At 45.5% G+C, this 25,925-nt stretch overlaps 1 protein-coding gene across 2 annotated transcripts in view; it reads right to left on the minus strand.

The window, feature by feature from the left end:
- LOC126537871 (MAM and LDL-receptor class A domain-containing protein 1-like) overlaps window positions 1-25,925 on the minus strand; it is a 242,010-nt gene that overhangs the window by 146,845 nt on the left and 69,240 nt on the right. For both annotated transcript variants that reach the window (XM_055074502.2, XM_050184968.3), the window contains exons 15-25: window positions 24,325-24,433; window positions 23,679-23,795; window positions 20,696-20,835; window positions 16,289-16,399; window positions 11,925-12,141; window positions 9,564-9,734; window positions 6,547-6,774; window positions 3,816-3,848; window positions 2,078-2,212; window positions 1,313-1,451; window positions 618-726 (exon numbers count right to left, since the gene is read on the minus strand). In XM_055074502.2, the coding sequence (XP_054930477.2) occupies window positions 618-726; window positions 1,313-1,451; window positions 2,078-2,212; window positions 3,816-3,848; window positions 6,547-6,774; window positions 9,564-9,734; window positions 11,925-12,141; window positions 16,289-16,399; window positions 20,696-20,835; window positions 23,679-23,795; window positions 24,325-24,433 (1,509 nt within the window). The remainder of the gene's footprint in view (window positions 1-617; window positions 727-1,312; window positions 1,452-2,077; window positions 2,213-3,815; window positions 3,849-6,546; window positions 6,775-9,563; window positions 9,735-11,924; window positions 12,142-16,288; window positions 16,400-20,695; window positions 20,836-23,678; window positions 23,796-24,324; window positions 24,434-25,925) is intronic.

A 25,925-nucleotide genomic window follows, 5' to 3' on the forward strand; every position in this document is an offset into this window, starting at 1 on the left:
GACTAGACTGTTCTCTCCGATGTCCACATGAAGCCGAAGTTCACAAGCGTTGATAATGTGGTGTGCTGTGTTTACAGTAAGCAGCTCCCTACAAGGAGCTACACCATCCGGTTTCCTCGTCTGAAGGCAGAGTGTCCTCAGAAAAGCTATTGTACGGTATGCTAAAAGACTGAACAGCCTTATTAGAAGCTTATTCTCCCTGCTAATTCACACATATAGAAAGCTCCCAGAGACTAGCTAATGTTTTCTTTTTCAAAAGTTTCTATGACACCCGGTATTACTATGTTTGGCAGCACAATGCCACTGCATACTCCTCCCCTTTACATTTAAGAACATCCACGTTCACAAAACCTGTTTTATGTGACGTCGTTGCGGATCGCTCCAGATTTAGACTGATGAGCACAATCGGATGACATGGCGTCACAGAGGGCGCAGCGCATCATAAAAGATAGAGTACCACATAAGTTACGAAACTGAAATTCAAGTTGTCGCCCCTGACATAAGTTCTCCTTTTCCGAAACAAGTCGACAGGGTATGCCGCAGCTTTACAAGCATGCTCAAATGCTACCAATGTGTCGCTACAAACGTTGCAATTGTATAAATATTTCAGGACGTACCTTGAATTTCCCCTCGGGCCTCTTGAAGTTCACCCGCACGTGTTCCCATTGGTGGCTTGAGGGAGCGGTGGCAACATATAGCCGATCAATCCCTGACCACACGGTGAAGCTGCATTGTGAAATTCACGTGTTAAGTACGTGAAATTTCTCTTGTATATTCTCTATAGCGGCTTATTTCCTTTCTTGCGTTTTTATTTACGTTCCCTTCACGCAGCTTGGCGGCTCGATAGTTCATTCTTGAGACCCAGATCCAAACAAGTCTTTGGTTTGTTTTTTGATGCCCAATGCATTTCAACCAATATGAACGTATACTTCCACTGAAAAACTGCTATCATGCATAGTCTCATTCAGATAACTTAGGTAATTTATGGTTTATCTAAGTACGCAAGCAAATCCTGTTCTTTCCTGTTTGTGCTTTCAAAGCTGTACTACTATTCGCAGCATGACTCTGCTTTCAATGACCCACTTTATATATATATGCTTCTGAGTATGGTCCGAACGTACTACTTTGGGCAAGCAACGTTACAACTAATCAACCAGATCACGCGTCCGCCATTAACTTCCCGGAGTTTGCCTATGGCACTTTTCCCAACTACTCGTATAAACCGCAATAGACTGAGAGTTGAACATATCCTTCAAGGTCCAGTTCATTATCGGTTCCCCATGCAGCTTTTCAGCCTCTCACGAATACTTACCTGACGTGCTTTGAATGGACGGCAAACAGCCAGAAGCTGAGGCAGGCCCCTTCAGTTGCGTTAACGTCTAATTCAGGACTTTTAAATACAGGAGACCCAAAGTCGTAGTCAACATCGTACTTCACATATACGAAACGCCCTACAAAGAAAAGAAAAAAAAACAATCTCGGCACATGCACACTTGGACATCACACAGCAAAACAAAAAGTATGTGCAGTATGAACGCCGATATTGAATTTACCTTCTCTATCTCACTGGTTGAAACAAGACTGACACCGGATAGGTTAAACAAATGTTTTTTAAACAAAAAGCACACATAGCTCGCTCTCCCGAATGGGTTGAATTCAATTCTGGAGTTTTACGTTCCATAAGCACAATTTGATTCTGTGGCACGGCGTAGCGGGGGACTCCGAATTAGTTTTTACCACCAAAGGATGGTGGTGGGTGCTCGAATAGTTTTACTCTAGGTTGTGAAAATGAAGCTTGTGATCGAAGCACCAAAACAAAAAATAATTCCACGGATAGTTAAGCACCAAGTGCATCTACACTTGGCCTCTGCAGGCTCTGCGATGTTTGCATCGTTACAGCTGAAGTTCTGGTCCCCGTAGATTTCGCGTTATTCAGCTGACCTTAGGATAAAAAGGGCACCTTGCACAATATCTCAACAACAAATAATAGTAACACCCAAAGCATGCCTGCATTCTGCGCGGTTGTCATCAGTTTTATGTTTTTGAAATGATATATCCTTTCACTCGACCAAATCACCTTTGTAAGCTTTGAGGGTGTGGTCGGATCGCGGAAACTCGGGAAGCTTGTTGGAAGGATCGTTGAGCAACCATTGCTTCGACAAAACATCCTCGTTCCAGCCGCACATTGTGCCATCTTCGAATGTGCAGTGAGCTGTAATAAAGCGTTGTGCATGACAATCAGGAACTGCGACACGAAAAAGAGCAGCAGCAGCAGCTTGTCGCGAATCATGGAGCTATCGGCGATGCTACGGTTCCAATACACAGCTCAGAAGCAAGAATCTTGGAAATCAGAACTATGATACACCTCAGGAAACATAACCGGATAAGCAGTTGTAGAGGGAGTGTTTCGTTTTATGTCGGACCAAACATCATCGTACGTATCTGACTTGCAGTAATGAATTTAGCGTCGCAAACTCGATCACCGAGAAGGGAGGACATAAAGACAGGACGAGCGTTTATATTGGCCCCGTTCTTTCATCATGTTTCTGGCGCGAACTTCATTACTGTTCCACATGTACAAACTAACGCAAGAACAAGTGACTTAGAGGCTCCCAAAAGCAATTCGTTCTGTGTGCAGGCTGTGTGGCTTATATATATATATATATATATAAGCAATGAACTCATAACGGAATTTGGTGGATGCTTCTATTTATCAGAACCAGAGGTCAAATCCACAAAACTTTTCAGCAGTAAGTGTTGCTTGCCATTGACCGGCCGCATCCGCTGTCAGTTATGCCCAACATCACGAGTGGCTGGCATCTGCGCTTACCAACAGTAATCGCATAACAACTTTTTTCAAACAACCTGAAGCACTCCTCGCACAACCTAATCAGATAATATAGAAGTGGCGCCGTACCTGGGGAGGTGTTCTGTAAGAGTCCATTAAGTGGACATTTCCATTTCGGCTGCTGTTGAACTTCTAGTTGGCTAAGCTGCGCTGCGAGTCCCCAGCGGCCAGCCGCCACAGCCAATCAGTACTTCAGCAGGTGACGACATACACATATCTAATAGGTGGACTCTCACAAAATACCTCCCTTGATGAAAATATCAGTTATACACGTTTCTGCAAGTCAATAAAGAATTTTTGGGCTGCAGCTAAAGGACACTAATTTCAATTATTTTTATCGCCAGAAAGTGGTTATAATGTACCGAAATGTGCATGTTCTGGTCGAATGAGCACTGGTAATATTTTTATTGTGCAATTTTACTAGCTATATAAATAAACATTATCTTTAATGGACTTAGACCACAGCGACACGTAGAATTACTGCTGTCAAATCATCTAACGCATTCTCATAGCTTTCTTAGGTATCTTCACATCGAAGTGTAATTGCTCTCGGCAAGAAGACAACATGAATGTCGCCATCTTTCTAAATGCACAGCAATGTTCGCAAGACCAATAGTTAGCAAAGTCAGCACTGTGCTTTGGTAGATGTGATCTATACTTTCTAAAGATTATAAACAGAACAGATGGGCGGACACACGCTTCAAATGAAGGCTATAAGTCGTAATTTGTTTCTTTACTCAAAGTGAACAAAAATATTGTTCTGATACAAAACATCAAGTAACACACTCGTGAACGCGATATGAAATTAAAATATGTGCTATCAAGGCATATAATGTTACTTATATTATCAAAAAGATGCATGACAAATTTCTTCAGGTTCAGAATCAGGCATATTCTTCCATGAAGCCTAAAATTCAGCCCACCGACGAAAAAAAAATTCAAGCGTGTAGAAAGTTCGCATACTCACTGGGAGAATCCGATGTCTCGTTTCGCTCGATAGCTGAAATGAACAGAGCCCAACTGTCAGTTCCAACGCAGCATTAGACCACAGCTAAGTGCAACAAAATAGTGCACAAAAACTACCACAGTCTGGCTAACATCAGTGACAAAGTACATTACTTATATCTACCCAAGATGTTCAATGCTGTTGCTAAAGCAATCGTCATCGTCTGCTTCACGCTAATGACCTCTTCGTCATCGCAAATAGTGGTCCATAGCAATGAGGACATTCCAGGTGCATTTCTGCCGTCGGAGTCGCCGTTACCGTGAGGCTCCGCTTAAAGTCCCAAGGCGATAAATGGTCGCCGTGAGCCGTACGCTGTATGTGCGAGTGAAAGCGTGCAAGGGTGAGCCGGCGATCGCGTCTCAATCTCAGGCACGCAAAGGCTGAAAGCGAAAAGGAAGCGCACCACTATCCGTCACGCCCAAGGCTTCGGGGGGAGGCTAGGAAAAGGGGCGCGTTCTACTCGGGGCGGCCCGGGGAGCTGCCCGCGCCTTGCCGGGTTGCTTTATCTTGAAAACCTTCTGCGATGAGTATAGAGTCCGCTCTGCGCTCTATTTTCGCGGCTTAGTTCGCGTTAATGCGAGCAGCTGCATAAAGGTCAATTCGCTCGCTGCTGCTGCCGCGTTTCCTCAGTGCAACTTTTTGACAGCGAGTTTCCGCGGTCATCGAGTGAGATGATGTGCTCATCTTGGCTTGTGCTCGCATGACATCACGCTTGTTAATTTAGTTAGAAAGCCTATTTTTACAAGTTTATATGGCCGATAAAACTGGCTCGGGCCTCGACGCAGCAGAGCGGGTCAACGGGATGACCTGCTGCCGCGCTGACGCACCCAGTGTTGCGTGATGGGAGAGCGCATCGCCGGGACGCCGCGCCTACCTCGCCCTTGTTCCCGGAAGCCTGTCTTGTCCGCGCGTTTCACGTCCGTGCAAGCTCTCGTCTGCGTTCTACGCCTCGTTAAGGTAAAATCAAAACACACCAAGCGTCTCAACGCCCTCGCTTGCCCGCGAGGAGCTCATAACTCGAAGGACCGCTCAGCAACGTTCAATTGGATATTACTGCTTTCCCATTCACAATAAGAAGTGATTAGGTGTCCTCAGATTGTTCGAATCAACTACCAAGATCAGCTTAAGTGGCTTTGAACAGTGCTAGAGGTTGGCTATCGTACTGCAGTGCTCTCAACCGTGCTTCTGGCGAAAGAACCGTGCGCGCAGGCCATAGCGAAGTGAGCGGCCGTGGCAGTAGGCACCGGCCTCACAGTGTGTCAGCACCTTACACGGCGTCACGCGGAGAGGAGATTGAACGTGGAAAAACGGTTGAGAGCGCTGCAACAAGCGAGCGCTTGCAGGCTTCCTTTAAAAGCTGAAAAAAAAATCACCACGCAGCATGTACATGGCCACAAAAAATGCCTCTTCTATTTATCGCGCCACCTTGTCTTTCAATTTCGAAAGTACCATTGTCTTAACAAACAATTCAAATCAGAGATGATCAGTTGAAGTTTCATTTAAACCTTAGTAAAAGTAGTGAATTGTTGCGGCGAATTGTAAATTATATTATCTGTCATTATAGTGATAACTAGGAAGAAAATATTCACCGAGGATTACGATACACCCTAATCTGAAGTTTGAGCGTGACTCGATACGTGTTGCCATTTCGCGAAATACATGTATTGGCTGGAGCGGACCTTCTGCCTCGTGCGGCACGTTGCAAACGGAGCGAAGGGTGGCGCAATTGCCTCAGTCATCTGGAGATCGCGAGAGGCAGCTCATGGATGATGCGTGGGCGCCATTCACAGCAGTCGCCGCAGCCAGACTCCCAGATGACTTGCGCTACTATGCCACCATCTCGTAGCCTTCTTCGTTGCACTACGCCTTTCTCCTCACGCTTTCGCCATACCCTCCTCCTCCGCTTTCCTACTCGTGTCTTTCACCCGCACTGTGCAGCGCGTTCGCTCTTTCATCCTTCGCTGTGCTCGTTCGCTCGGTTACGCCGACGCCGGTACTTGCCGGTGGAACGGACGCCTAAGAGCTGCCCTCTAAGAATTAAATCATACGTTTCTGAACTCCATCTACAGCGCAACGAAACACACGTGGCCTTAAAGCGAATAATAAAGAAATGCATAACTGATCTTCGTTAATGAACCAAATAAATGGAATATAAAAAACACTCTAAAGGGCGTCACATAACGGCAAACCAAATGTCATAGGTTGCATTCAGCTGCGATTAACCGCTTTTGTGAGAACCTTGGCTCAAGTTTCGTGAAACGCACCCTATATTCCAGGAAGTTATGACGTGCTCTGGAGTCTTTAGCAATATGAACCCTCGAGTTGGCGCTACACCTATTAAAACACATTCATAATATTTCTTTGACAGTTTGTTAATGTTGCACATGATAGAGAACAGCTCGATCAACAAAAGACGAGGGAAACAGCGGAATCTTTTGTCTCCTCTTGTTCGCGCTCTTCTTTTATAGTCTGCGGTGCTTGCCTTTCGACTGCTTCCAGCATTTTTAAAGGTACCGAGTGAAGACAGAATTCTGCAATGGATCCAGTAGTCTAATGTATCTGTTGCCTATATCTTCCCAGTTCCTGATCTAACATTTGGAATGCGAGGCTGTCAGAATATCTGTATCCTGCGTGTAGAATCGTAATTATATTCGGCACTTCCCTTTTCCCACTCCCAAGATACAAGCATTACCTGTTTCCGAGACTGTGGCTTGTACCGACGCGATGGCCATGGTGCCGTTGGTGTCTTGGCCCCGAGTAACCTTTACCTCCAGCTGACAGCTAGCACCCCGTTTCACTGTCACGTTCAACGTTGTCCACTGGGACACTTCGGGCATTTCGACAGTGGACTGCAACTCGGTCTGCGCCTTGTCGGAGGCTTTTCCGTAGCAGGACACGGAGACATTGGCCGTGGTTATATCTGCGCAATGTGAAGGACAAACGAGTGCGCAAGAGAAGCAGAATGAACATCTCGGCGCATAAATGGGAATATTTTATTTAAAAGGTACACGACGTGCAATCAACGTAGGCGCAATACAAAGTGCTTGTCTGCGACAAATTTGCCAGTTACAATGTTTACGCGGGTCTATGTCCGTCATTTGCAGAGCTATTTTACCGCCATGCATTAAGTAGCTCTCGGCTGTATTATTTGCTAACTGGCGTCAGCTTATCTTGAATGAATATTTGCAAATATTTTTCCCTTAAGCGTGTCGTTTGTGGCACAAGAAACGGGAAAATTTTCAGCAGTGACGCAAGAAAATGACATGTTGCACATGCTGTAAGAACCGTATCATCTGCGTATTATTATACATATTGCACAATTCGATCAACGATGTTAAGTGACTACCGATAGCTGCGCTTTTCCTTCTGGCGGGTATATGCAGATTTTTGCTCTCAAAGGCATTGCATGCAATTCCTAAGGTCATGATGATCTATAGAACAAATATAAAAATGTTAACTTTTCTCGCTCAAACTTGAAATTACCACTATAAAAATTGGTTAGTAAATTGCCTCTTCACTTTTATTACTTCTATTAAATAAAATTGTCGAACTTTAATCCTTTTTTCCGGAACGTTATGACTCTCTTTTTGAACATTTCATTTATTAAGCAGATACATCTTAGACAAGTCACTTTTTTAGCACAACATAATAATAAAACTACTTTCTACCCTTTGGGCTGCTAAGCCCTTTCTCTCCTCAGTATGGACCACCACGCATTGATTAGCGTCACAATTAACGTGCTATTCTCTCATCTCTCGCGTCCGTGCAGCCACACAGGGCTATTATAGTCAAGTGATACTCGTCTGACATATGTGACAAAGCGCGAGACTATACCTGACGTTTCTTTTTTTTTTTTTACTTTCACATGCGTAAAAGCCCTGTGCACGCAAACATGAGAATTCTGCGTTCGTTAGAGGGCCCGTCACCAGGTCTGGCCATGTTGAGCTGACAAGTGCACTGCGAAAATTGCGCACTAGGGATCGTGCCAGCAAAGTATTACACCGATACGCGCCGCGAAAAGAGGTCAACTTTCAAACCAAACGTGTGCGCTTTTCTCCTCGCGGGCGCCGCGCCACCACCTGGATAGTCGACGTCAACCGCACAAGCGCGCCTACGCACATGGCAGCGTGGTGACGTCACTCGCCGACACGCGTGAATTCTAGAATTATTAATGGCCACATCAGTTATTTCTTTCACCTGTAGCTTCAATGGACGACAATGGATGGTATAGAGAAATAATAAAAACTACAAACCGAAAGTCTGAAGTTCTTGGCAAAGAGGAACGTACTTCCATTTTGTCTGTGTAGATCGAATTGAATTCTGAGGTTTTACGTGGCAGAACCACGATTTGATCATGAGCCACGCCGTAGTGGGCGTCTCCAGATTAATTCTGACCGCGAGAGGGTTTTTACGTGCCCCCCACAGCACCAGACATAGGCGTTTCTTGAACTTCGCCCCCATCAAGATGCGGCGTTTTGTCTACTTGTTCCCAAGTCCTACATTCGCACGCCAAACAAAAGAAAAAAAACGAAACGATCATTTTTTTTTTACCGGGGTCCACGGCGTGATTGTGCTCTGTGATCAGCTTGCGCCTGCCTCAGTGCCCATGTATCACTGATGTATACCGCTAATGAGGTGTTTTCGTTCAGCGCGAAACGAGACAAACGCAAGAGCTAGACCGTCTCACCGGAAGTGCGCCGCGCAGCACAAATGCCAGAAATAGAAAAAAGAAGGCGAAGCCCATTACTTATTTGTCACGAGACCTTCTGGCTCCGGTATGGGAGAACGTAGAGATGGAATTTCGCTTACGGATGCTATACGGAGGCAGGTTGAGAAGGTGTCTATGTTGGTGGTGACGCTCGCCTTCTGAAATCATGGGCTCTTGGCACTTCAAATAGTTCTATCTCTGCTATTATTGTGAACTAATCTGAAAATTTCTTTTGGTGGGCCGCCCTCTTTAGAGGGCACGGAACAACATCCAGCGCGTAACCAAAATTTGCTATGTGGCCTGGTGAGGCACCCTTCAAGCGCGGCATACCTGGAGCACCTGCACAACTTCGCGTACGCCATAGTATGTGCGGAGGCTTACCAGTAATACACAATGATTACTTTCGCATACATATTTGCGCCCTCTGCCGGCAGACGAGAAAACTACCGCGGCGAAGCTTGCCTCGAACCAGCAGGTTTCTAGGCGACGCTTTTGTTAAGTTCGGGAACTACGCATTGGTGTTGTTTTACGTTGTTGTCACTCCATGGTGTTGAGGGGCAAAGTTCTGAGCACCTTTCCCTGTGACTTTCCTTTCCTGACAAACTTCTTGGAGGGACGAAAAATAGACGCCCTTGTGATGTTTTATGAAGCACGGAGTGCGAACCTCCCTCAAGCGTGGTCATCTAACCGGTGTACATATTGTTATTAAGCAACTAGCCCAGCTTTCAGCAGTATTAACAGCCCTCTTGATGACAAAGGCTAGTGCAGTTCCTCGCGAAAGCTGCCAGCAGAGGGCTTCGATTATGCATAGAGTGCTCTGCTGAAGTGCCTCGATTGAGCGTTCACACGTGAGACGCGAGGTGGTCCTCGTTCTGCGCGTGCGCAGTTGGATCACGCGAGATCGTCACGTATTTGCAGAACACCAGCGCGCGTAAAACTACGAACGCGTACATTTTAATACTTGGGCGTTCACGCAACACGGGCACTATAGTGGCACTTACCTGGTCCTCGCCTGTAGTACGTAACGGACAGCTGGGTGTTGTCGTTTGAAGCGTCGAACAGAGGGCTAAGTAGCCGCACGGTATCGTAACCCGCCCTGAGCCTGTGTACACTTGGACCCTCGGGGTCTGACTTGCCCGCGGTCAAGTCAAGGTAGGCGAATGGAGGTGAATCTGCACGTAGGTAATGTGGGAGGGGTAAGTCCAATGTCCGAACAAGATTTCCCTTATTCGATAGGAAATTCGTCAACACCGGGAGAACGAGGCAGATGTCTGTGTGAATTATTCCTTGTTCGTCCACTGCTGATCAAATTATAAGTAACCCTCTCACGCAACCCCCTTCGCTTATTCACGAAGAATATTCACGTGTGCTAGAAGTGCGTAAAATATTCGAGCGGTTATGGCTAAGAACCAGTGATGACCAGTTGTAACGAAAACGTTATTAGATGTACTGAGGCAGGGGAGCGATGACAATGGAACGAAATCCTTGGAAATCCATATTTATTAAAAGCTTTTTGCTGACGGCCTATTGTTAATGCATACTAGACATATCATTAATAAGATCGCAAGAAAGAAACTCAGCAAGAAGAAAAAAGGAAACGGTACCCTGTCCACTCTTTTTTCTTTTCTTTCGTGCTGCGTTTCATTATTGCGTTCGTTATTTTTGCAAATGTTCAAGTTCGGAAGCTCCTTTGTATGCTAGCTACCGCTGAGCGTTGTGACTTAGGCAAATGAATGCCAAAGAGGCTTCTTCGACGCAAAATAAGTGGCTTACAAAAGTAGCTTCCTTATGCTTCAGGTATCAAATTAATTGTTCGCGTGCGTCCCCAACGGCTAATATTGCTAATGGCGCAGAGGATTTCAAGGTGGCGCTGTCAAAAACCCTACAGAATATATATATATATAAATTATTTATTTATTTCGAAAATGACATACAAATACGAGCCCGCCCAAGCCAACAATGGGCTTGTGGGGCCCATATAAGAATATATGGAGGTAAATATTGGTGGACGCGCAGAACCCTAAGTACACAACTTCTAGCTTTTGATAAAACATATTTAGATTATTTGAAACAGGCGTTACAAGCCACCGAAAAATTGGAGTGAGAAATACAGAACAGAGCAGTGCAAAAAAAAAAAAGAAAAAAGTTACGAGAAAACGCCACGGTGCGAATTGTTTCTCGCCGAGCGAACTAGTACGAGAAATTCAAAGCGACGTCGCCCCCCCCCCCCCCCCCGTCTTTTCCTTTTTCCCCCGTCTTTTGGGGCGCTATAACGTAAAGATATTCCAATTTGTATCTACATGCGAATCTTATTTCCACCACTAGTCCTTCAGGATTGGCGAAACAATTTTCGGGTCATGCCTACTTAACCTATCACGCGGCTTCCCGAAAACCTCGAAAACTACGTTATATGACGTGTGCACACCGCTTATGTAGGAATATGCCACATTAAGATATATATAACTGTACACCTCTGTCGCCTTTAGCACCTACGTTATCGGTACAAAAACAAATTCGGCTGTGCTCAGTTAAACTCTGTCATACGACGTCACAAAACCGCGAAAACTTACCGCGTTAAAAATGCATACAAGAATAACACATAGCTGCCCACGCACTGCACTCGTACTGGCTGCTTGAAGTTGCCGGCGACAATGTATTTTTCGCAGTATAACAAAAGGCATTCGGGTGGCAGTATAACATTGTCGAGCCCTTTCGGCAATGCATACTACACCGCTCTGCCCACTCTTTCGCGCTGGGGATCTGTTTTAGGATCCTTTTAAGCCTTACGTTGCCCGCCGGCGCAATTTCCGTATTGGCACCCCAAGCTAAGCAAGGGGGAGCAGACCAAAGGTATAGGCGCCGGCAGCGCACTCCGCATCCGGGTATCTGCTTTCGATGCGCTAGCTCGGACCCACCGATACCCTCTCCACTCACGCGTGCTTCTCGCCTCTTGTGCACCAGTTACATACGAAAAAGCTGTCAAGGTAGGCTATGCTATTTACTTTCAAAGCTAATAAAATTGTCCTTCTGTTAAAAAAAGGGACAAATTTGATTGGGCTGTTCAAATAACGCTATCGGTAAGCGCCCGATGCTTTCGTCGACAATTACGTAACGTTGACATCAGACGATTGGAATGAAGTGATTATGTGGCCACCGGCTTACCAAGCCAGTGGTAAGCGTGGCGTTTTTCATATTATTGATGGGCAGGGCAACTTGCTCTTAAAGGCAAAATATATTTTTTTTCCTTTTAGCGTCCCTTTAAGTAACACCGCTGCTCGTGCTAACCTTCGAAGCGGATAAAGTGACAGCGGCATAGCCGCAGGACATGCGCAGTGACTGAGCGTCGAAATATTTGCACGTACCCCTTGCACGAGGCACGAGTGGCTGTAATCCAGGCTGCTCATACCGACCCGTTCCTACGAGCCAGCGAAAGTTTTCCACGAAGTCGTTCATGTAGCCGCAGACGCCGTCATTGAAGTTGCACTCAACTGGATGGACGCAGGGCTCTGGTCGCAGGACGACGTCGTCCAAGTCCACATATTGAGTCGCGTCGGTCCCAAACTTTGCACGGAATACCACCTTCAAAAAAGCAGTGAGGTACGAGTGCGCAAATGCGACTTTAAGAACAAAAAAAAAAAAACGCCGGAAACTATAGGTTGATTATGCATCTACACTGAAATATTGTACAGACGCCGTCCATTGCGACGCTAGATCTACGCTGATTTTGTACAGTACAGCGAAGTTAAAGAATAAAGTAAACTTGAAGCAAACCCACAATTCATCTCAGATATCTGCGCCTTGATTTTCACTGATGCAAAAACTGTTTTCATAACACCAAATCGGCTGCAACATTAAGGCCACTCCATCTTCGTTCGAAGTCTCTCGTCCAAGCATAGGTGGTCTCTTTTTTTTTTTTTTTCATTGCGTTTACAGAGGTTGGTAAGGTAGCCAATGTCATTTATTGAACGTTGGTATAAGTGCATTGCTTTTAACTCCATTCCACCTTTTTAATGCGACGTTGCGGGCTTTGTGAGCAATTTGGCTTTATCTCAAGTATGTCCATCAAGTCGCGGACGCAACAGTTCTTTTTTTTTACACCTCGCCATAAGTGGTAGTTAAAGACCACCGTTCTAAGCAAGCAAAGCTTAGCCATGGGGAAAGTTTTGTCAGGGACCATACAAGCCGGCAGATAACTGCTGGAGTGGATTGAAGGCCGCATCAGTGGAACACAGTAAACGACTGTTGCTTGCAACAAATCTTGCTTAAATTTCCCTGCGCAAACTTCATGTAAGATTGCCATTTTATTCTCTGATGAATGTCCTACCAACCGCTTGCTTGCCTAACAATCGCTTTAGCGATGCAAGAAGAAGAAGTATTTTAATGATTGGAAAATGTAGAGAGGTCGGCCGGATAATGGAGCATCTGGCCTGCTACTCTACGTAAGGGAAGGGGAAGAGGGGAAGAAAAAGGGTCACAATGGGGGATGATAATGGGAGGAACGAAGTGAAGGATACATTACACAACTGGTATCACAGGCGTGAGTCCAGGCCCGTGTCACCTAGGAAACGTGAAAGTGCACGCATTGTCTCTGTCGTCTGCCAATTCTGTGGCCATGCGCCTAGCAAGAGGTCCTCCGACAGTGGTCCATTTTGTAAATGTCTTAATGTATCAGCCATTGTCAGTCTATTTTACGGCAGGCCAGCCGTAACCGAATTTTCAAACAAGAGGGTGTTAAACAGCTCAACTATGTTGCTTCTTTAAGAAACTGAGTGCAAAGCGTGCGCATCAACTTAGTGGCGTCCTTTCGCGCTAATCGTTCGTCATAAATTTGCATGTTAATATTTTAGGTGTGTCTATAACCTTCTCTTTCTTTCTGCAACTCTTACTTTGTAAGGGCTGTAAGAGACAAGTAAATAATTGACCCCGCGTAGTTTAATTATTACGTATTTACGAGATCTTGGCGCCTCGAGGCTGACCGGCTGCTCCTTATGACATAAAAGAAATACAGAGTAAATTCAAGATACCAAGCCGGCACCGAACAAACAAAAGGTAAAAAGAACAAAAATTAGACAGTGATGTGGCGTAATTATACATGGAAAACAGTTAACAACACGAATCATATAAATCAAAGTTTAACATAAAATCATCGCACCTAGATGTATAACTGACAACTAACAAAATAGGTCTTATAAAATAGATTAGAACGCAAAGTCAGCTGACATACGTTAGAGTCAAATTAAAACAGAGGTAACATTTACCATATCCAGAAAACACAAAACCAGGTAGTATAAATTGAAATTAATATTTGGCCGCAGAAAGAAATAAATACTGCAACCGATAACTTGCAACAATATTACTTCCTTCGAGAAGTCTCTTGAGAGTCACTGTCGCTATCATCATCATCATCGTCGTCGTCATCATCAGAGTTGAAATACCAAATAGGTGGCGCAAAAGTTATATTTCTATGCTTTTTGGTGATAATCACCACGACCTTCAAGGCAATTTCAGCGTCGAGCACGCAGCCCCAGAATCTTGACGACAACTGTCGGCTGTCGCTGAAGTTTAGTGCTGCTCTATAAATTACACGCATGTTGTTGCCTTATTGGCAAACTTCGTAGTGCTTGGGCACTTTTCAAGCTGTGTTATTTTCTTCTACAGGCTTTTCTTGAATGGAATTTGAGATAAAGCCGCCTTTGATTTGAACAGAATTTTGAAATATTCGATTTTCTTAGTGTGCTCCTCAGTGTTGTGCTGCTGGCGCTGTCCGTAGCGAGCAAAGAGAGCGGGCCGGGCGAGAGAGGTGCCAGAAGGTACTTTCATTGGTGTAAACAGCCCCGACGTCACGTGCGCTTCCACCAATGAGAGAGCAGTGTTCGGGGACATGACGCAAAACGGTAACACCGCAGATGCTCTGTCTCTCCGCGCGTCACGGATGTTTGGCGCCACGGAGGAAGGAAACTAAGGAGAGGCCCTGACGTCACTCTTTGTGAAGCAAAAGTGAAGCCGGAAGTTGGCGTTGCTCATGGCGATGCTCCGCCTTTTGTGCCACCCTCCTCTCTTGTTTACATCTTTCGCGAAACCACGCCGCGCTGCGCGTGGTTTCGCACGCGGAGCGCGCGCGCTCGCGCAACATCCGGCAGAGCACGGTGCAGGTAACACAGCGCAACAAGACACGGTGACTAACGCAAACCCGCCCACACAGCGCCTTTGCCACGGCACGAAACCTACCAGAGCAACACGTGTGCGCGCTCAAAAAATCAGAACAACGCCGCCATTGTGGCCCAAAAGGCGTGGCCGTGCAGCAAAAAAAATAAAAAAGCAGCAAAAGAAATGAGAACCTATACGTCATTTCCGCCACACTTTTCTCCTAGCGCGCGGAGGGGGTAGGGCCTCTCCTTAGTTTCCTTCCTCCGTGTTTGGCGCTGAGTCGCTCTTCCGTAAGGGTAGCAGAAAGAAGTGCCTGTTTAGTTATTGTATGAACCACTATGTACCGGGTCCTTGTGCGAATCCTTTAGTTATTCTTAAGAACTCGCCTGTGGCAGATAGCACAATTCTAGTCCTTGAGGTTGCCTACTCGAAGAGGCGGCCATTACTTGCACGAGAAATCAAAATGCATAATCGCATAATTAACAAAAAAATCACTAATTTGGCTTGTAAGTAATTATCTTATGGCAAATATTGCAATTTATAAATCGTAGCCGGTTAACCTGCAAGAGATATGCTCTCAGAATATAAGTGTGGGAATCGTGTTTTCGAGATACGGTGCCATCACACGAGTAGTAAGAATGAATTGTCGTTTCACTTGCTTTTTTAACGAGACACCGTTTTATGCATTGAAGCGGGGAAGTAGGTGGACCATGAGTGCATTTGCTCGCAACGTTTGGTTAATAATACTATTTTGAAATTGATGTCATCTTGAGAATTGTTTCCTATTGAAACCACCCTGCGATCTCCCTTGCTGCAATTTGTAAATGGCAATATGTGCTCCTGTAAATGGCAATATGTGCTCCAAGGTATTTGGTTGAAAAGAATTAGTGATTATTTTTGTGCATTAATCGATAATGCATTTTAATCTAGTGTTCGAAGAACATCCGCCTGCTTCAGTCATACGGTGTACGGATTAGAATTGCGCCATCTCCAACATCTCATGTCTTCTTTGTTTTTAATTTCCAAAGATCTTTGCAGAGACACCCGGCATATATATATATATATATATATATATATATATATATATATATATATATATATATATATATATATATATATATTGACCCCGTAGTATTGCGGAAATTTCGCCGCGTCACGGTCACGGGGTCGAGAGCAGCGGAGCATCGCTGGGAGAGCTGCGGCGAGGTTGCCAGAGATATGTGTGCAAAGACGGCGAGCACTTCAGCATCGGAGAGGAGCTCAGTAGCTTAAGCGAGAGAAAAAAGACATCCTTTATACAAAGTTGTGACGAAGGGGAATCAGGCCCTTCAAATCCCCAGAACGATTGGGCGAACCCGAGATTGGCAGCGAGAATGCACTGCTACAGCTCATGCTTAAACATTCGAGTTGGCCGCTTACAACATTTCTTCGAGTTCGCCGAACTAGTGAATTAGCTAACGAACTCGTATGGGCACAAGCAAACAACAAGGTAATGCATAAATACAATAGAGAAAAAAAGCAGAAAGAAGCAAGAGGACACAACGTAATTTGCACGCTGATGTTGAGTTTTCGTGCTTACCTGGAATTTTTTCTCTTGCACGATCTGTACTCGTGCCAGCATCAGGTGCTTTGTAAAGTACAGCGGCATTTGCCACACAACTTCACTCTTTCCATTCGCTTTTACTTCCACCTGCGTGCGAAGAATAATGGCCATATAATTACCGAAAATTGTTTTCCAATGAATTCGTGATGTCTTCAAATCCGACTTAAATGTACTTTGATGTAACCATGCACATCAAGGATATTATGCAGCGCAGGGAAAACAACGCAAGAAATGCGAATTTTCGCAATGTATATTCGCTTCCACGATCTCGTTTCATGTGTTCAAATTATCTATGTGTAAATGCGGTGCCGCTTACGAATATTTCTTTCGCCCATTCGCACAAGGCGAGCTTGAGACTGAATCAACATTGGCACAGGAAGCTAGTTAACCAGATAGATGCTACTCTGGTGAACGTTGGATGGCTGTTGTTCGCGTTGTTATCGCATTGTTGCTCCTCTTCTTCATCCGGGAGCGAGATACGACAGAACGAATGCATCTGTCGTTTAGTTTTAGTAAAACAAAAAGAGATTCATACTTTTCTTGGGGGATAAATTTTCCTGAGGCAGCGTTGCTCATGTGCCAAATCTGGCAAGGAAAAATATCGTATTAACTATTGGAAGAGGGGTGCAAACATAGAGTTTCTCACTAAATAGTGAGAAACTCTATAAGCGCAAATAAACGCCGGACAGATGAAGGATACTGGATGAGCTCCACTAAAAACTGTTTAATTAGACCTCTAAATGGCATTTTAAATCTTCACCATGTAGGTGATCCCATCTCAATCTGTATTGTGTTGATTTGCGCTCCTCTTCCAGCTGTGCGTCTTCAACTTGTCCGATAAGAATAACTCCTATCACATTAGTTCCTTTATTTCATTCTTTCTTTCTTCTTTTTTACAGCATAATCTGTTTGTCATCAAACAGCAAACGCTACGTAGAAATTATAAACGCAACAAATATATGCCTTCAAACGTATAATTTCTTTATATAACTGAATTCACTGGTTGGACCTCTTTGTGTAGTTGTTACGAACCAAGTAGCCTCCTTCGGTTCTTTCGTTAGTTTTTGTACTCAAACGGGTGCTTCCGTCGCCGAACCTTAACTGGACTCTTTCAGATGCACGTGCTAAAATATTATGGGGTTTTACGCGCCAAAACCACTTTCTGATAATGAGGCACGCCGTAGTGGAGGACTCCGGAAATTTCGACCACCTGGGGTTCTTTAACGTGCACCTAAACCAAAGTACACGGGTGTTTTCGCATTTCTCCCCCATCGAAATGCGGCCGCCGTGGCCGGGATTCGATCCGGCGACCTCGTGCTCAGCAGCCTAACACCAGAGCCACTGAGCAACCACGGCTGGTCAGATGCACGTGCTGTCGCGGGAGTTCGTTCTAGCATCTGAAGTTTGAGAGTGGCTGTGGTGAGCGGAGGGAGGGGGGGGCTGTGTCACGCTTTCCCGCCGCTAAACGTTTTCTTGCCCTCCGGTCCAAACTTTGGTTTTAGCAACGTCGCCCTTTCCCATGCTCCCGAAACGTTCTCTTTTCTATTGTGTGTGTGTGCGTGTGCGTGTGTGTGTGTGTGCGTGTGTGTGTGTGTGTGTGTGTGTGTGTGCGTGCGTGCGCGTGCGTGCGTGCGTGCGCGTGCGTACGCGTGCGTGCGCGTGTGTGCGCGTGTGTGCGCGTGTGTGCGCGTGTGTGTGTGTGTGTGCGCGCGCGTGCGTGCGTGTGTGTGTGGCAATACACATTTTTATTTCATCCATTTGCACACCTATTTTGGACTGGTTTAACAGTCGCAATGATACCCAGCGGCCGTAGCTTATGCGGTAACTTTATCTTGTTCGACAATTAAATAGCCAACATTTTTGTTACAGCGATAGCTCTTGTGGTACTCCAGTCGTTCTCATGTTGGATTACATCGCGAGTGTCTGCTGGCATTGCCGGAGTATCTAATGCATCGCAGACGCCCCCGATGATTTGAGTTCCAGATTCGCAGATTGTCAGCTGAAGGTATTGTATTTTCGCAATGGAAACAAATAAAGAAAAAAAGATAGAAAGGTGCTGTCTCTCAGCAACTCTACCCACGTTACCATAAAAAAAGGACAGAGGGAAACTCTGCGCCTAGAGAATACACTTCACCTCTTGAGCACTCACTAATATGAGTCGCTTTTACATCACACAGCGTTAAGGTGAAATAATTTAAAGCACACGGAAGACTGTAAGGAAAATGGTATAGATTTACGGCATAATTGTTCCAGCCAAGAACGTTACAGTTAAATTCAAATTGTCGCACACGACTACATCTACATCGGCAGAACTCGCAGCTCTCCATGCCGCTATGATGTGCATCACCGAAGAGCCAACAGAGAAATGGGTCGTATTTTGTGACTCTAAGGCAGCCCTTCACAGCATCAAGTCCGCATTACGTCACAGAACATACGAGCAGATGACATCTGACATCAGAGAACTACACCACCATGCTCTGGAAAGAGGACACCACATTATATTTCAATGGATTCCTGCTCACTGTGGCATCGTCGGCAACAACCTCGCTGATAAGGCTGCCCAGTGTGCCCACGAAGATACCAAGACGCGTCCAACACCTTTGGCGAGATCGGACGCTGCAAGAGAACTTCGCCTACTTGCGCGCAAGAAGTCACAAGAACACTGGATTTCAAGTGTCTTCAATTGCAGATTACATAAACTGGACCCCACGCTACGGCTACAACTGCCATCTAGCCTTTCCCGCGTCGAAACAACCTTGCTGTGTCGCTTGTGGCTGGGAGTGGCGTTCACGAACGCATACTCCTACCGTATGGGAATGCCCGAGAGCCCGATGTGCGACTCCTGTGGGTGCGAGGAGACCATCCAGCACCTGCAGGAGCTGCTGTGTACCTGCCCTCGCTACGATGTCCAACGCCTCTCTCTGCGGGCAACTTTACGCCGACTGGACTCGAGACCGTTCACCGAGTCAAAGATACTCGGACCGTGGCCACACCCGTCACTGGCTCGAAAAGCGATTCGTGCACTAGTGCAGTACTTGAAGTGCACGGGCTTAAGAGACCGTTTATAGTGTCCTTGTGTATGGTGTCCCTCCCACACGTACTCAGTGCTTACTCTCTTCCTTTCTTCCTCTTTCTATTCCCCTTTCCCCCACCCCCAGTGTAGGGTAGCAAACCGGATGCTGTTCTGGTTGACCTCCCTGCCTTTCCTACCCTTGTTTTTTCTCTCTCGCTCTGTGTGCTCCAGGTAGTTGCCGGAGTCATTACTGGGAGTCGCAGTGAAATGAAGCACTCCTGGCCGTTGGCACTATTTAAAGCGACGCTATCTTTGCCGACCCTCCCGGACTTTCATGGCCGTGGCTGCTGGCTACTGCTGCTGCTGCCATCTTAGCGCATAGTTCACACAACAAAAGTTCATGTAGAAATTCCTCTGGGAGTTGTCTAAGTATGCGTAAACATTGTGCCACTTGTTAATCTCCACACAGTCTGATCTTATAAATCTTACAAAAGTTGATCCAACAAGTATGGAGGACAGCGCTGTGGTGACACGAACTGCTGCGAACGGCAACGCAAGGTGAATTGATGACGCCAGCAAACTACTGCATGTGGCGGCATCAGGCGCACTGATGGTATTCCTATCATTATAAGCTGTTATCGCTGTTTGGTTCTTCATAGCCATCCACGTCGAACGATTATGAAACGTGATCTACCATACTACCATACTATGCGGCAAAAACGCAGGTGCTGCGCTGAAGTTGTCGCGCGCTTGGCTGTTATAGCGTAAATATTACAAACGTCCATAGCCCGAAGACAGAGCTTTGAGCTTGCGTCTCAACGACGTGCTGGCCACGTATGCAGAAGGAGCCCGTAAACACGCGCCATCGAAATGGTTCCAAAGCATGCACTCAGCGTGAAGGACATCAAAGCCCGACAGAAGCGTCGGGCCGAACAGGAGAGTCTTCGCAACCCAGCGAAACGTGGCGCAAACCGCTTCTGCCACGCTGCAAGGTGCAATATGAGGCAATGTCAATGTTCAGCCCTCTCACAGATTATTAAGAATGATGAGCAATAGCACCTGAAGCAAACACGTCTCCCTCTGTGTTCCGTGGACAACGCAGAGAAACAGCAGTAGTGCACGCAAGAAATGGTTTAACTACAACTCACCACTCTCCTATTGGACTAAAAGCTGAAGAAACTACACGTTCACCGCCGAAATCACCGTTAATTATCTTCAATAAAGGCAAAAGCATGCAAAGCTTTGCTTGCATCTTTTCCCACAGTGCGTGGGTTCGGTGCATTTTTTATTGCTGCCCTGAACGCCGTCGCCCACCTGTTGCGAATAACATCGAATTACGAAAGCCGCAAAACGCCGCATTTATGACTTACCTGTAAACTTGGGGCAGTTCTTCCTCCGTACCCGTACCAGAACTCGAGGCACTGAGGCTGGCTTTGCCCTGACCACTCTGGACTAGTGAGCAAGGCACCGTCACGTGGTGCGTGGAATGCTGTGACTACTATGGCATACACTGCAAGAGACGAACGATTCGTTTCGCTTCAAGATCACGAAATGGGCATCAAGGTGGAGTATTGTTCTTGTTTTGTCCTGCACACTAAATGTTGTTCCTTATTCCCCTAAAGAAGCCGGAACGTCTAGAGAATCTTCTAGGTGGCGAAACAGCTCGTAATTGCGTGGTTACATAATACCACTAAGATCACCCAACTAGAACGACGCATTAACGCCATGGTGGTACATCATATATGTCATACCCACCGCGCATAGTTCGTAGTCATCTTTAGTTATTCTGACTGTTTTTCGAAGTGCTATTGGTGAAAACTTCGTTTACTACTTCACTGATAATTTATTATTGGAACTAACGAGTTTATTACCAATTGCATCATTAGTAACAAATCTGCTTAATATTCGTTATGTAGACGAAAGTTTAAATTTTCGTTTTACGGCGTGAGTCGCGCACTTAAAAAAACCACATCTCGCTCAAAAACACTCAGTGAAGTTGTTTCTATGTCGTTAACTCTAGTGAGAGTTTTTTTCCCGCGCTCTGAAGAAAGCCCTTAATATATTAAGAAAAATATTGTCACTGCGCACTTCTAAGTCTTGACTGGATTGCTCTCAATTGTGTTTCTGAAGAAAAAAACCCGCACACCCATCAAAAAATAAAGGAAGCCATTCGCCACGTCGTCCAGCGTTGAAGATCAGCAGCTTAGTCGTGAAGATCGAAACCGGCAATGGTCCAAGTTAGGCCCGCGTTAAAGAGAAATTTAAATACGCTTGATTTTTTGAAATGCCATGCAGGCTTCAATCGTTTGAAACACGACTGCGAGCGCTTCCAACAAGAGACGAAAGTGAGGACAGACGTTGGTCTTCTTTTTTTAATTATTTCTCGTTTTCATATTCCGAGGGGGGGAGGCTTTATTTGTGATCTCGAAAAAAGGCTCACGAAACAGATGACGAATATGGAAACAACTTACATCGTTGAAGTCCTGTTTACAAAGTTTAGATGTCGAATACCTACATTAAGCTATTATCCGAATCGATCTATTCCGGACATCAGGGTTTAGTACGCGGAAGTGCTACCACGTGGCGTAGTGACCTTATGATTTTCAAACATCCCACTTTGACGCGATGATGACGTCATCAGAAGAAAGAAAAAGAACGAAAAGTTGTCTCTGCAGGCTGAAGCACAAAAGTTTTCCCGCCGGCGTTATCAGTTCCCTCTTTTCCGTCCCCCAGAGTAAGGTAGCCAACCAGACGCATTTCTAGTTAACATCCCTGCCTTCGCTCTTTATTTACTCCTTCTCCTCCTCCTTGATAAAGAGTAGCCGCGGGTCGGCTGGAAGTGACTTATGATCCTCAAAGCGTTTAGACGGGACGAAGCAAACCCAACGATTCTTCATTTCAGAATATTCGGAGGCTCCGCGAAAGGGAGCCACGTTTTCTTTTCTTTGTTTTTTTATTGCTACGGAGTCAACGGGCTAGGGTAATCGTCTGAAGCACTTTGCGGCAGCTTTTCGTCTGTCGGTACACATTGTTAGCGTCCGAAAGTCTCACAGCATCTACGAACGACGCCGTCGTGGACAGCTTTTGATTTTGAGCTATCGGTTTTGTTAAAGTGCTCCAATTATTTCCCTAGCAATTTTTCTATCCGCATTCATGGACTTCCGGAACAGTTGCAAGTCGAGATAGATCGGTTCTATGAAATCGTTCCTTGCACAATACATACATGGAAATTTTTAATAAACTTTTTCCTCTATTCTTTTGCCATGCGGTAAATGCTCCTAAATAAAAAACAGGAAGTGAAAAACTGGTTTGCGATCCGCCTATTTCGCTAAGATTTTCGTTCCTCGAAGAAACACTCAGAAATCAGAGAAACATTCAAGGGCTTACACTGCTTGCAAATAGTTGTCGCCCATCGTTGATACAGGGCAATAGCTTTATTTTTCACCCGTCTTTTTTATCAAGACTGAACTGAAGCATAACGCCTTCGTTACGTTTCAAGTTTGGTTTGCTGGTTGTTTATCGTAACAGCAGAAGGAGAGCGCAGGACTCTGCACGGGTGAAGACAAAGTGAAACACAGAAAATAAGACAAAATATGCAGCGCTCTGTGTGTCCTTTGCGTGCGTGCGTGCGTGCGTGTGTGTGCGTGTGTGTGTGTGTGTGTGTGTGTGTGTGCGTGCGTGCGTGCCTGCGTGCGTGCGTGCGCATGTGCGTGTGCGTGTGTGTGTGTGTGTGTGTGTGTGTGTGTGTGTGTGTGTGTGTGTGTTTGTGTGTGTGTGTGTGTGTGTGTGTGTGTGTGTGTGTGTGTGTGTGTGTGTGTGTGTGTGTGTGTGTGTGTGTGTGTGTGTGTGTGTGTGACTTGCTCTGTTGGTGTTTGGTCCAATATGTTATACATTTATGAGTTTTCGTGTTTTGATTACTTTTTGTTTTCTCATTGTTACTTTTCGTACCTATAAATTTTGGTATTGCCGGCCACATCTGTGGCGACTCCTCTGATATTTTGCGTTTATAAACGAGGAAGAAGTTCGTACCGCTTTCGCCTAACAGGCAGACCCGCTACGAGGCCCAGCGGCGATGACATTCTGCTGCCGAACCCGAGGTGCTGGGTTGGATTGCGGGCAGTAGTGGCCACATTAATTCTCATGGGGTCAGGTCGCAAGAACTCTCGCCTTTCTCGCTTTCCGTGCGCGTGAAACCGCCTTGGGTGGTTAACATTATTGCGAAGCCCTCCCGATACACGACGTTCCTCATTAGGCACTGTGAAATTTGGGGACGCTGAACCCGACAATTTGTTTCCCTATATATGTGAAAGACAAAAAATAATAGATGGATAAAATATTAGCAAGGCCACCCACCAGAACCTGATGGTCCCGAGAACGCATCCGTGCCATAAACTGATTCTTTGGACAACGTTCTCTTCCATGCGGGGTCAGCTGTCCACCCGCACGTGTCGAACTCAAAGTCACAGTAACCTGCGAAAGTAACAAAATGTATTTCAAGCAGTGATTACTTAGAAATACCAAGAAAGAAAAGCCAGAAAAAAAAAGAACACGGTATTTAGGCTCATAATGTTAGCAAACTTCACCAATCTATTAATACAAGGTCTTTGTTTCCTTTTGACACCGTCACTCGCATCTAAGGCGCACCTATTAGCGATATATTTTAACTTATTCGCCACTCTGGCAACTGGGTTACGGGGAATACTTTCCGTATTTAGTTTTATATTCAATTACGTTTTCCTACTTACTTATCACGCTAGGCGCTTGAGCTGCAAACTTTAGCTTGGAAAATATTTCCGCGTAAGGCTAACGGAAACACATACTCATCCACCACTACAATCAGTCTCCGGAAGAAAAAGTGTCATCGCATTGCAGCCGTTGCACATGTCAACAATACAGAAGAAATCATAATCGGAGGGGGCTAAAATTAAGCAAAAAAGGGTGTCTAAAAATACGCAATAAAAATGCATTCGGAATTGAAGCGAAAGATGATCAGACTTACCTAGCCCGTCAGTAAGAACGTCGCATTTCCCCATGGTTAACTTAAGTGGTCCTAGAGCCACCAAGCCGTCTTTACGCAAAGAGGGCGCATTTTGAACGGCGATTTCCATCTGCGTAGTAGAAATATTTGGCACGATGTCACACTCGTTCGTTTCACACCCTACAAAGCCAAAAATTTTTAAATTAGGACATTGTGCCCACGGATAGTATCACCCTGTTTGTAGTTGTTCAACATAAACTTGTTGCATGACTCAGTAAACATGTGAGCAAGAAAAAAAAGCTAAGTGCTTTGTCTTATTGATAGCACAATGGTGGGCACACTACATAATGAACAAGCATGATTTCATTTTCTTTTTTTTTTCTGGATTACATGTCTTGCATTTTCTGGCCGCTTAAGCAGCGCTATTAAGCGTTTCCCAGCTTTCTATCTAAACAATATTGTGTATGTGTGAAAAAAATTATTTTAGATTGTCCAAGGGTTATCCTTACCATAATATGTAACGGGAATTTCAGACTAACGGAACTGACGCAACCACAGTCCTATGCCAACTTAAACAGCGTAAACTACAATATACGGGCGCTTGCGAATAAAAAAACGGTTAAATATCAATCGTAAGCCGTAAACAACTTCACTATTGTTTCAAGCTTCGCTTTTCGCGCGCGCGCACACACACACACACACACACACACACACACACACACACACACACACACACACACACACACACACACACACACACACACACACACACACACACACACACACACACACACACACACACACACACACACACACACACACACACACACACACACACGCACACACACGCACACACACACACACACACACGCACACACACACACACGCACGCACGCGCGCGCGCGCGCACGCACACGCACACGCGCACGCACACAATGCAAACTTGTGCGACCCTTCTGAATTGCAACCATTGCGGAAGCCGTTTTCTTTGCACGGTTCTATTATTATTCTGTAATTCGCCTAATGACATCACAAACCTTAAAACATTGACCGCATACCACACACAGCATGCATGGCCCCAATCTGTGCAAATTTAAACTTGGGGTCACAATTCGGTTTCTTAATATACAGAAACAAAAGACGTTGGATTGACGCTCGTATTGTGAGTTCGAGCGTTACAATAAGTAATTTTTACAATGAGGACAGTTAAAGCACACAATTTAGGTTTTGTGCACAACAATTGAAGCCATAGCACTGGATTGACCCTTACAAGAAAGGCGACAGGACGTCCGCTAGCTATATATAGCTACCGCACGTCATGTCGTCTTTCGTGTCCGTGTCAATCCAGCGCTATGACTTCAATTGATGCAACGAACCCCACTAGCCGGAAAATCTGCACTCCTGCATTTGCGTGCAAAAGAAACATAAAATTGTGCCTACCCCCCCCCCCCCCCCCGCCCGCGATGTCCACCAAAGAAGCCGGTTTCAATGGTTCGGGACAGCGGAAACACTTTCGTAAACACGGTTCGTAAAACACGTGCGTAACGCGTTCAAAAGCTTGTACCAATTTGGAGATTCAGCTTGTCCGCAAACTTTAGCTTTTCCGCCAGCTCAAAGAGACA

The sequence above is a fragment of the Dermacentor andersoni genome, chromosome 4 (genome assembly GCF_023375885.2).
Source record: "Dermacentor andersoni chromosome 4, qqDerAnde1_hic_scaffold, whole genome shotgun sequence".
NCBI lineage: Eukaryota > Metazoa > Arthropoda > Arachnida > Ixodida > Ixodidae > Dermacentor > Dermacentor andersoni.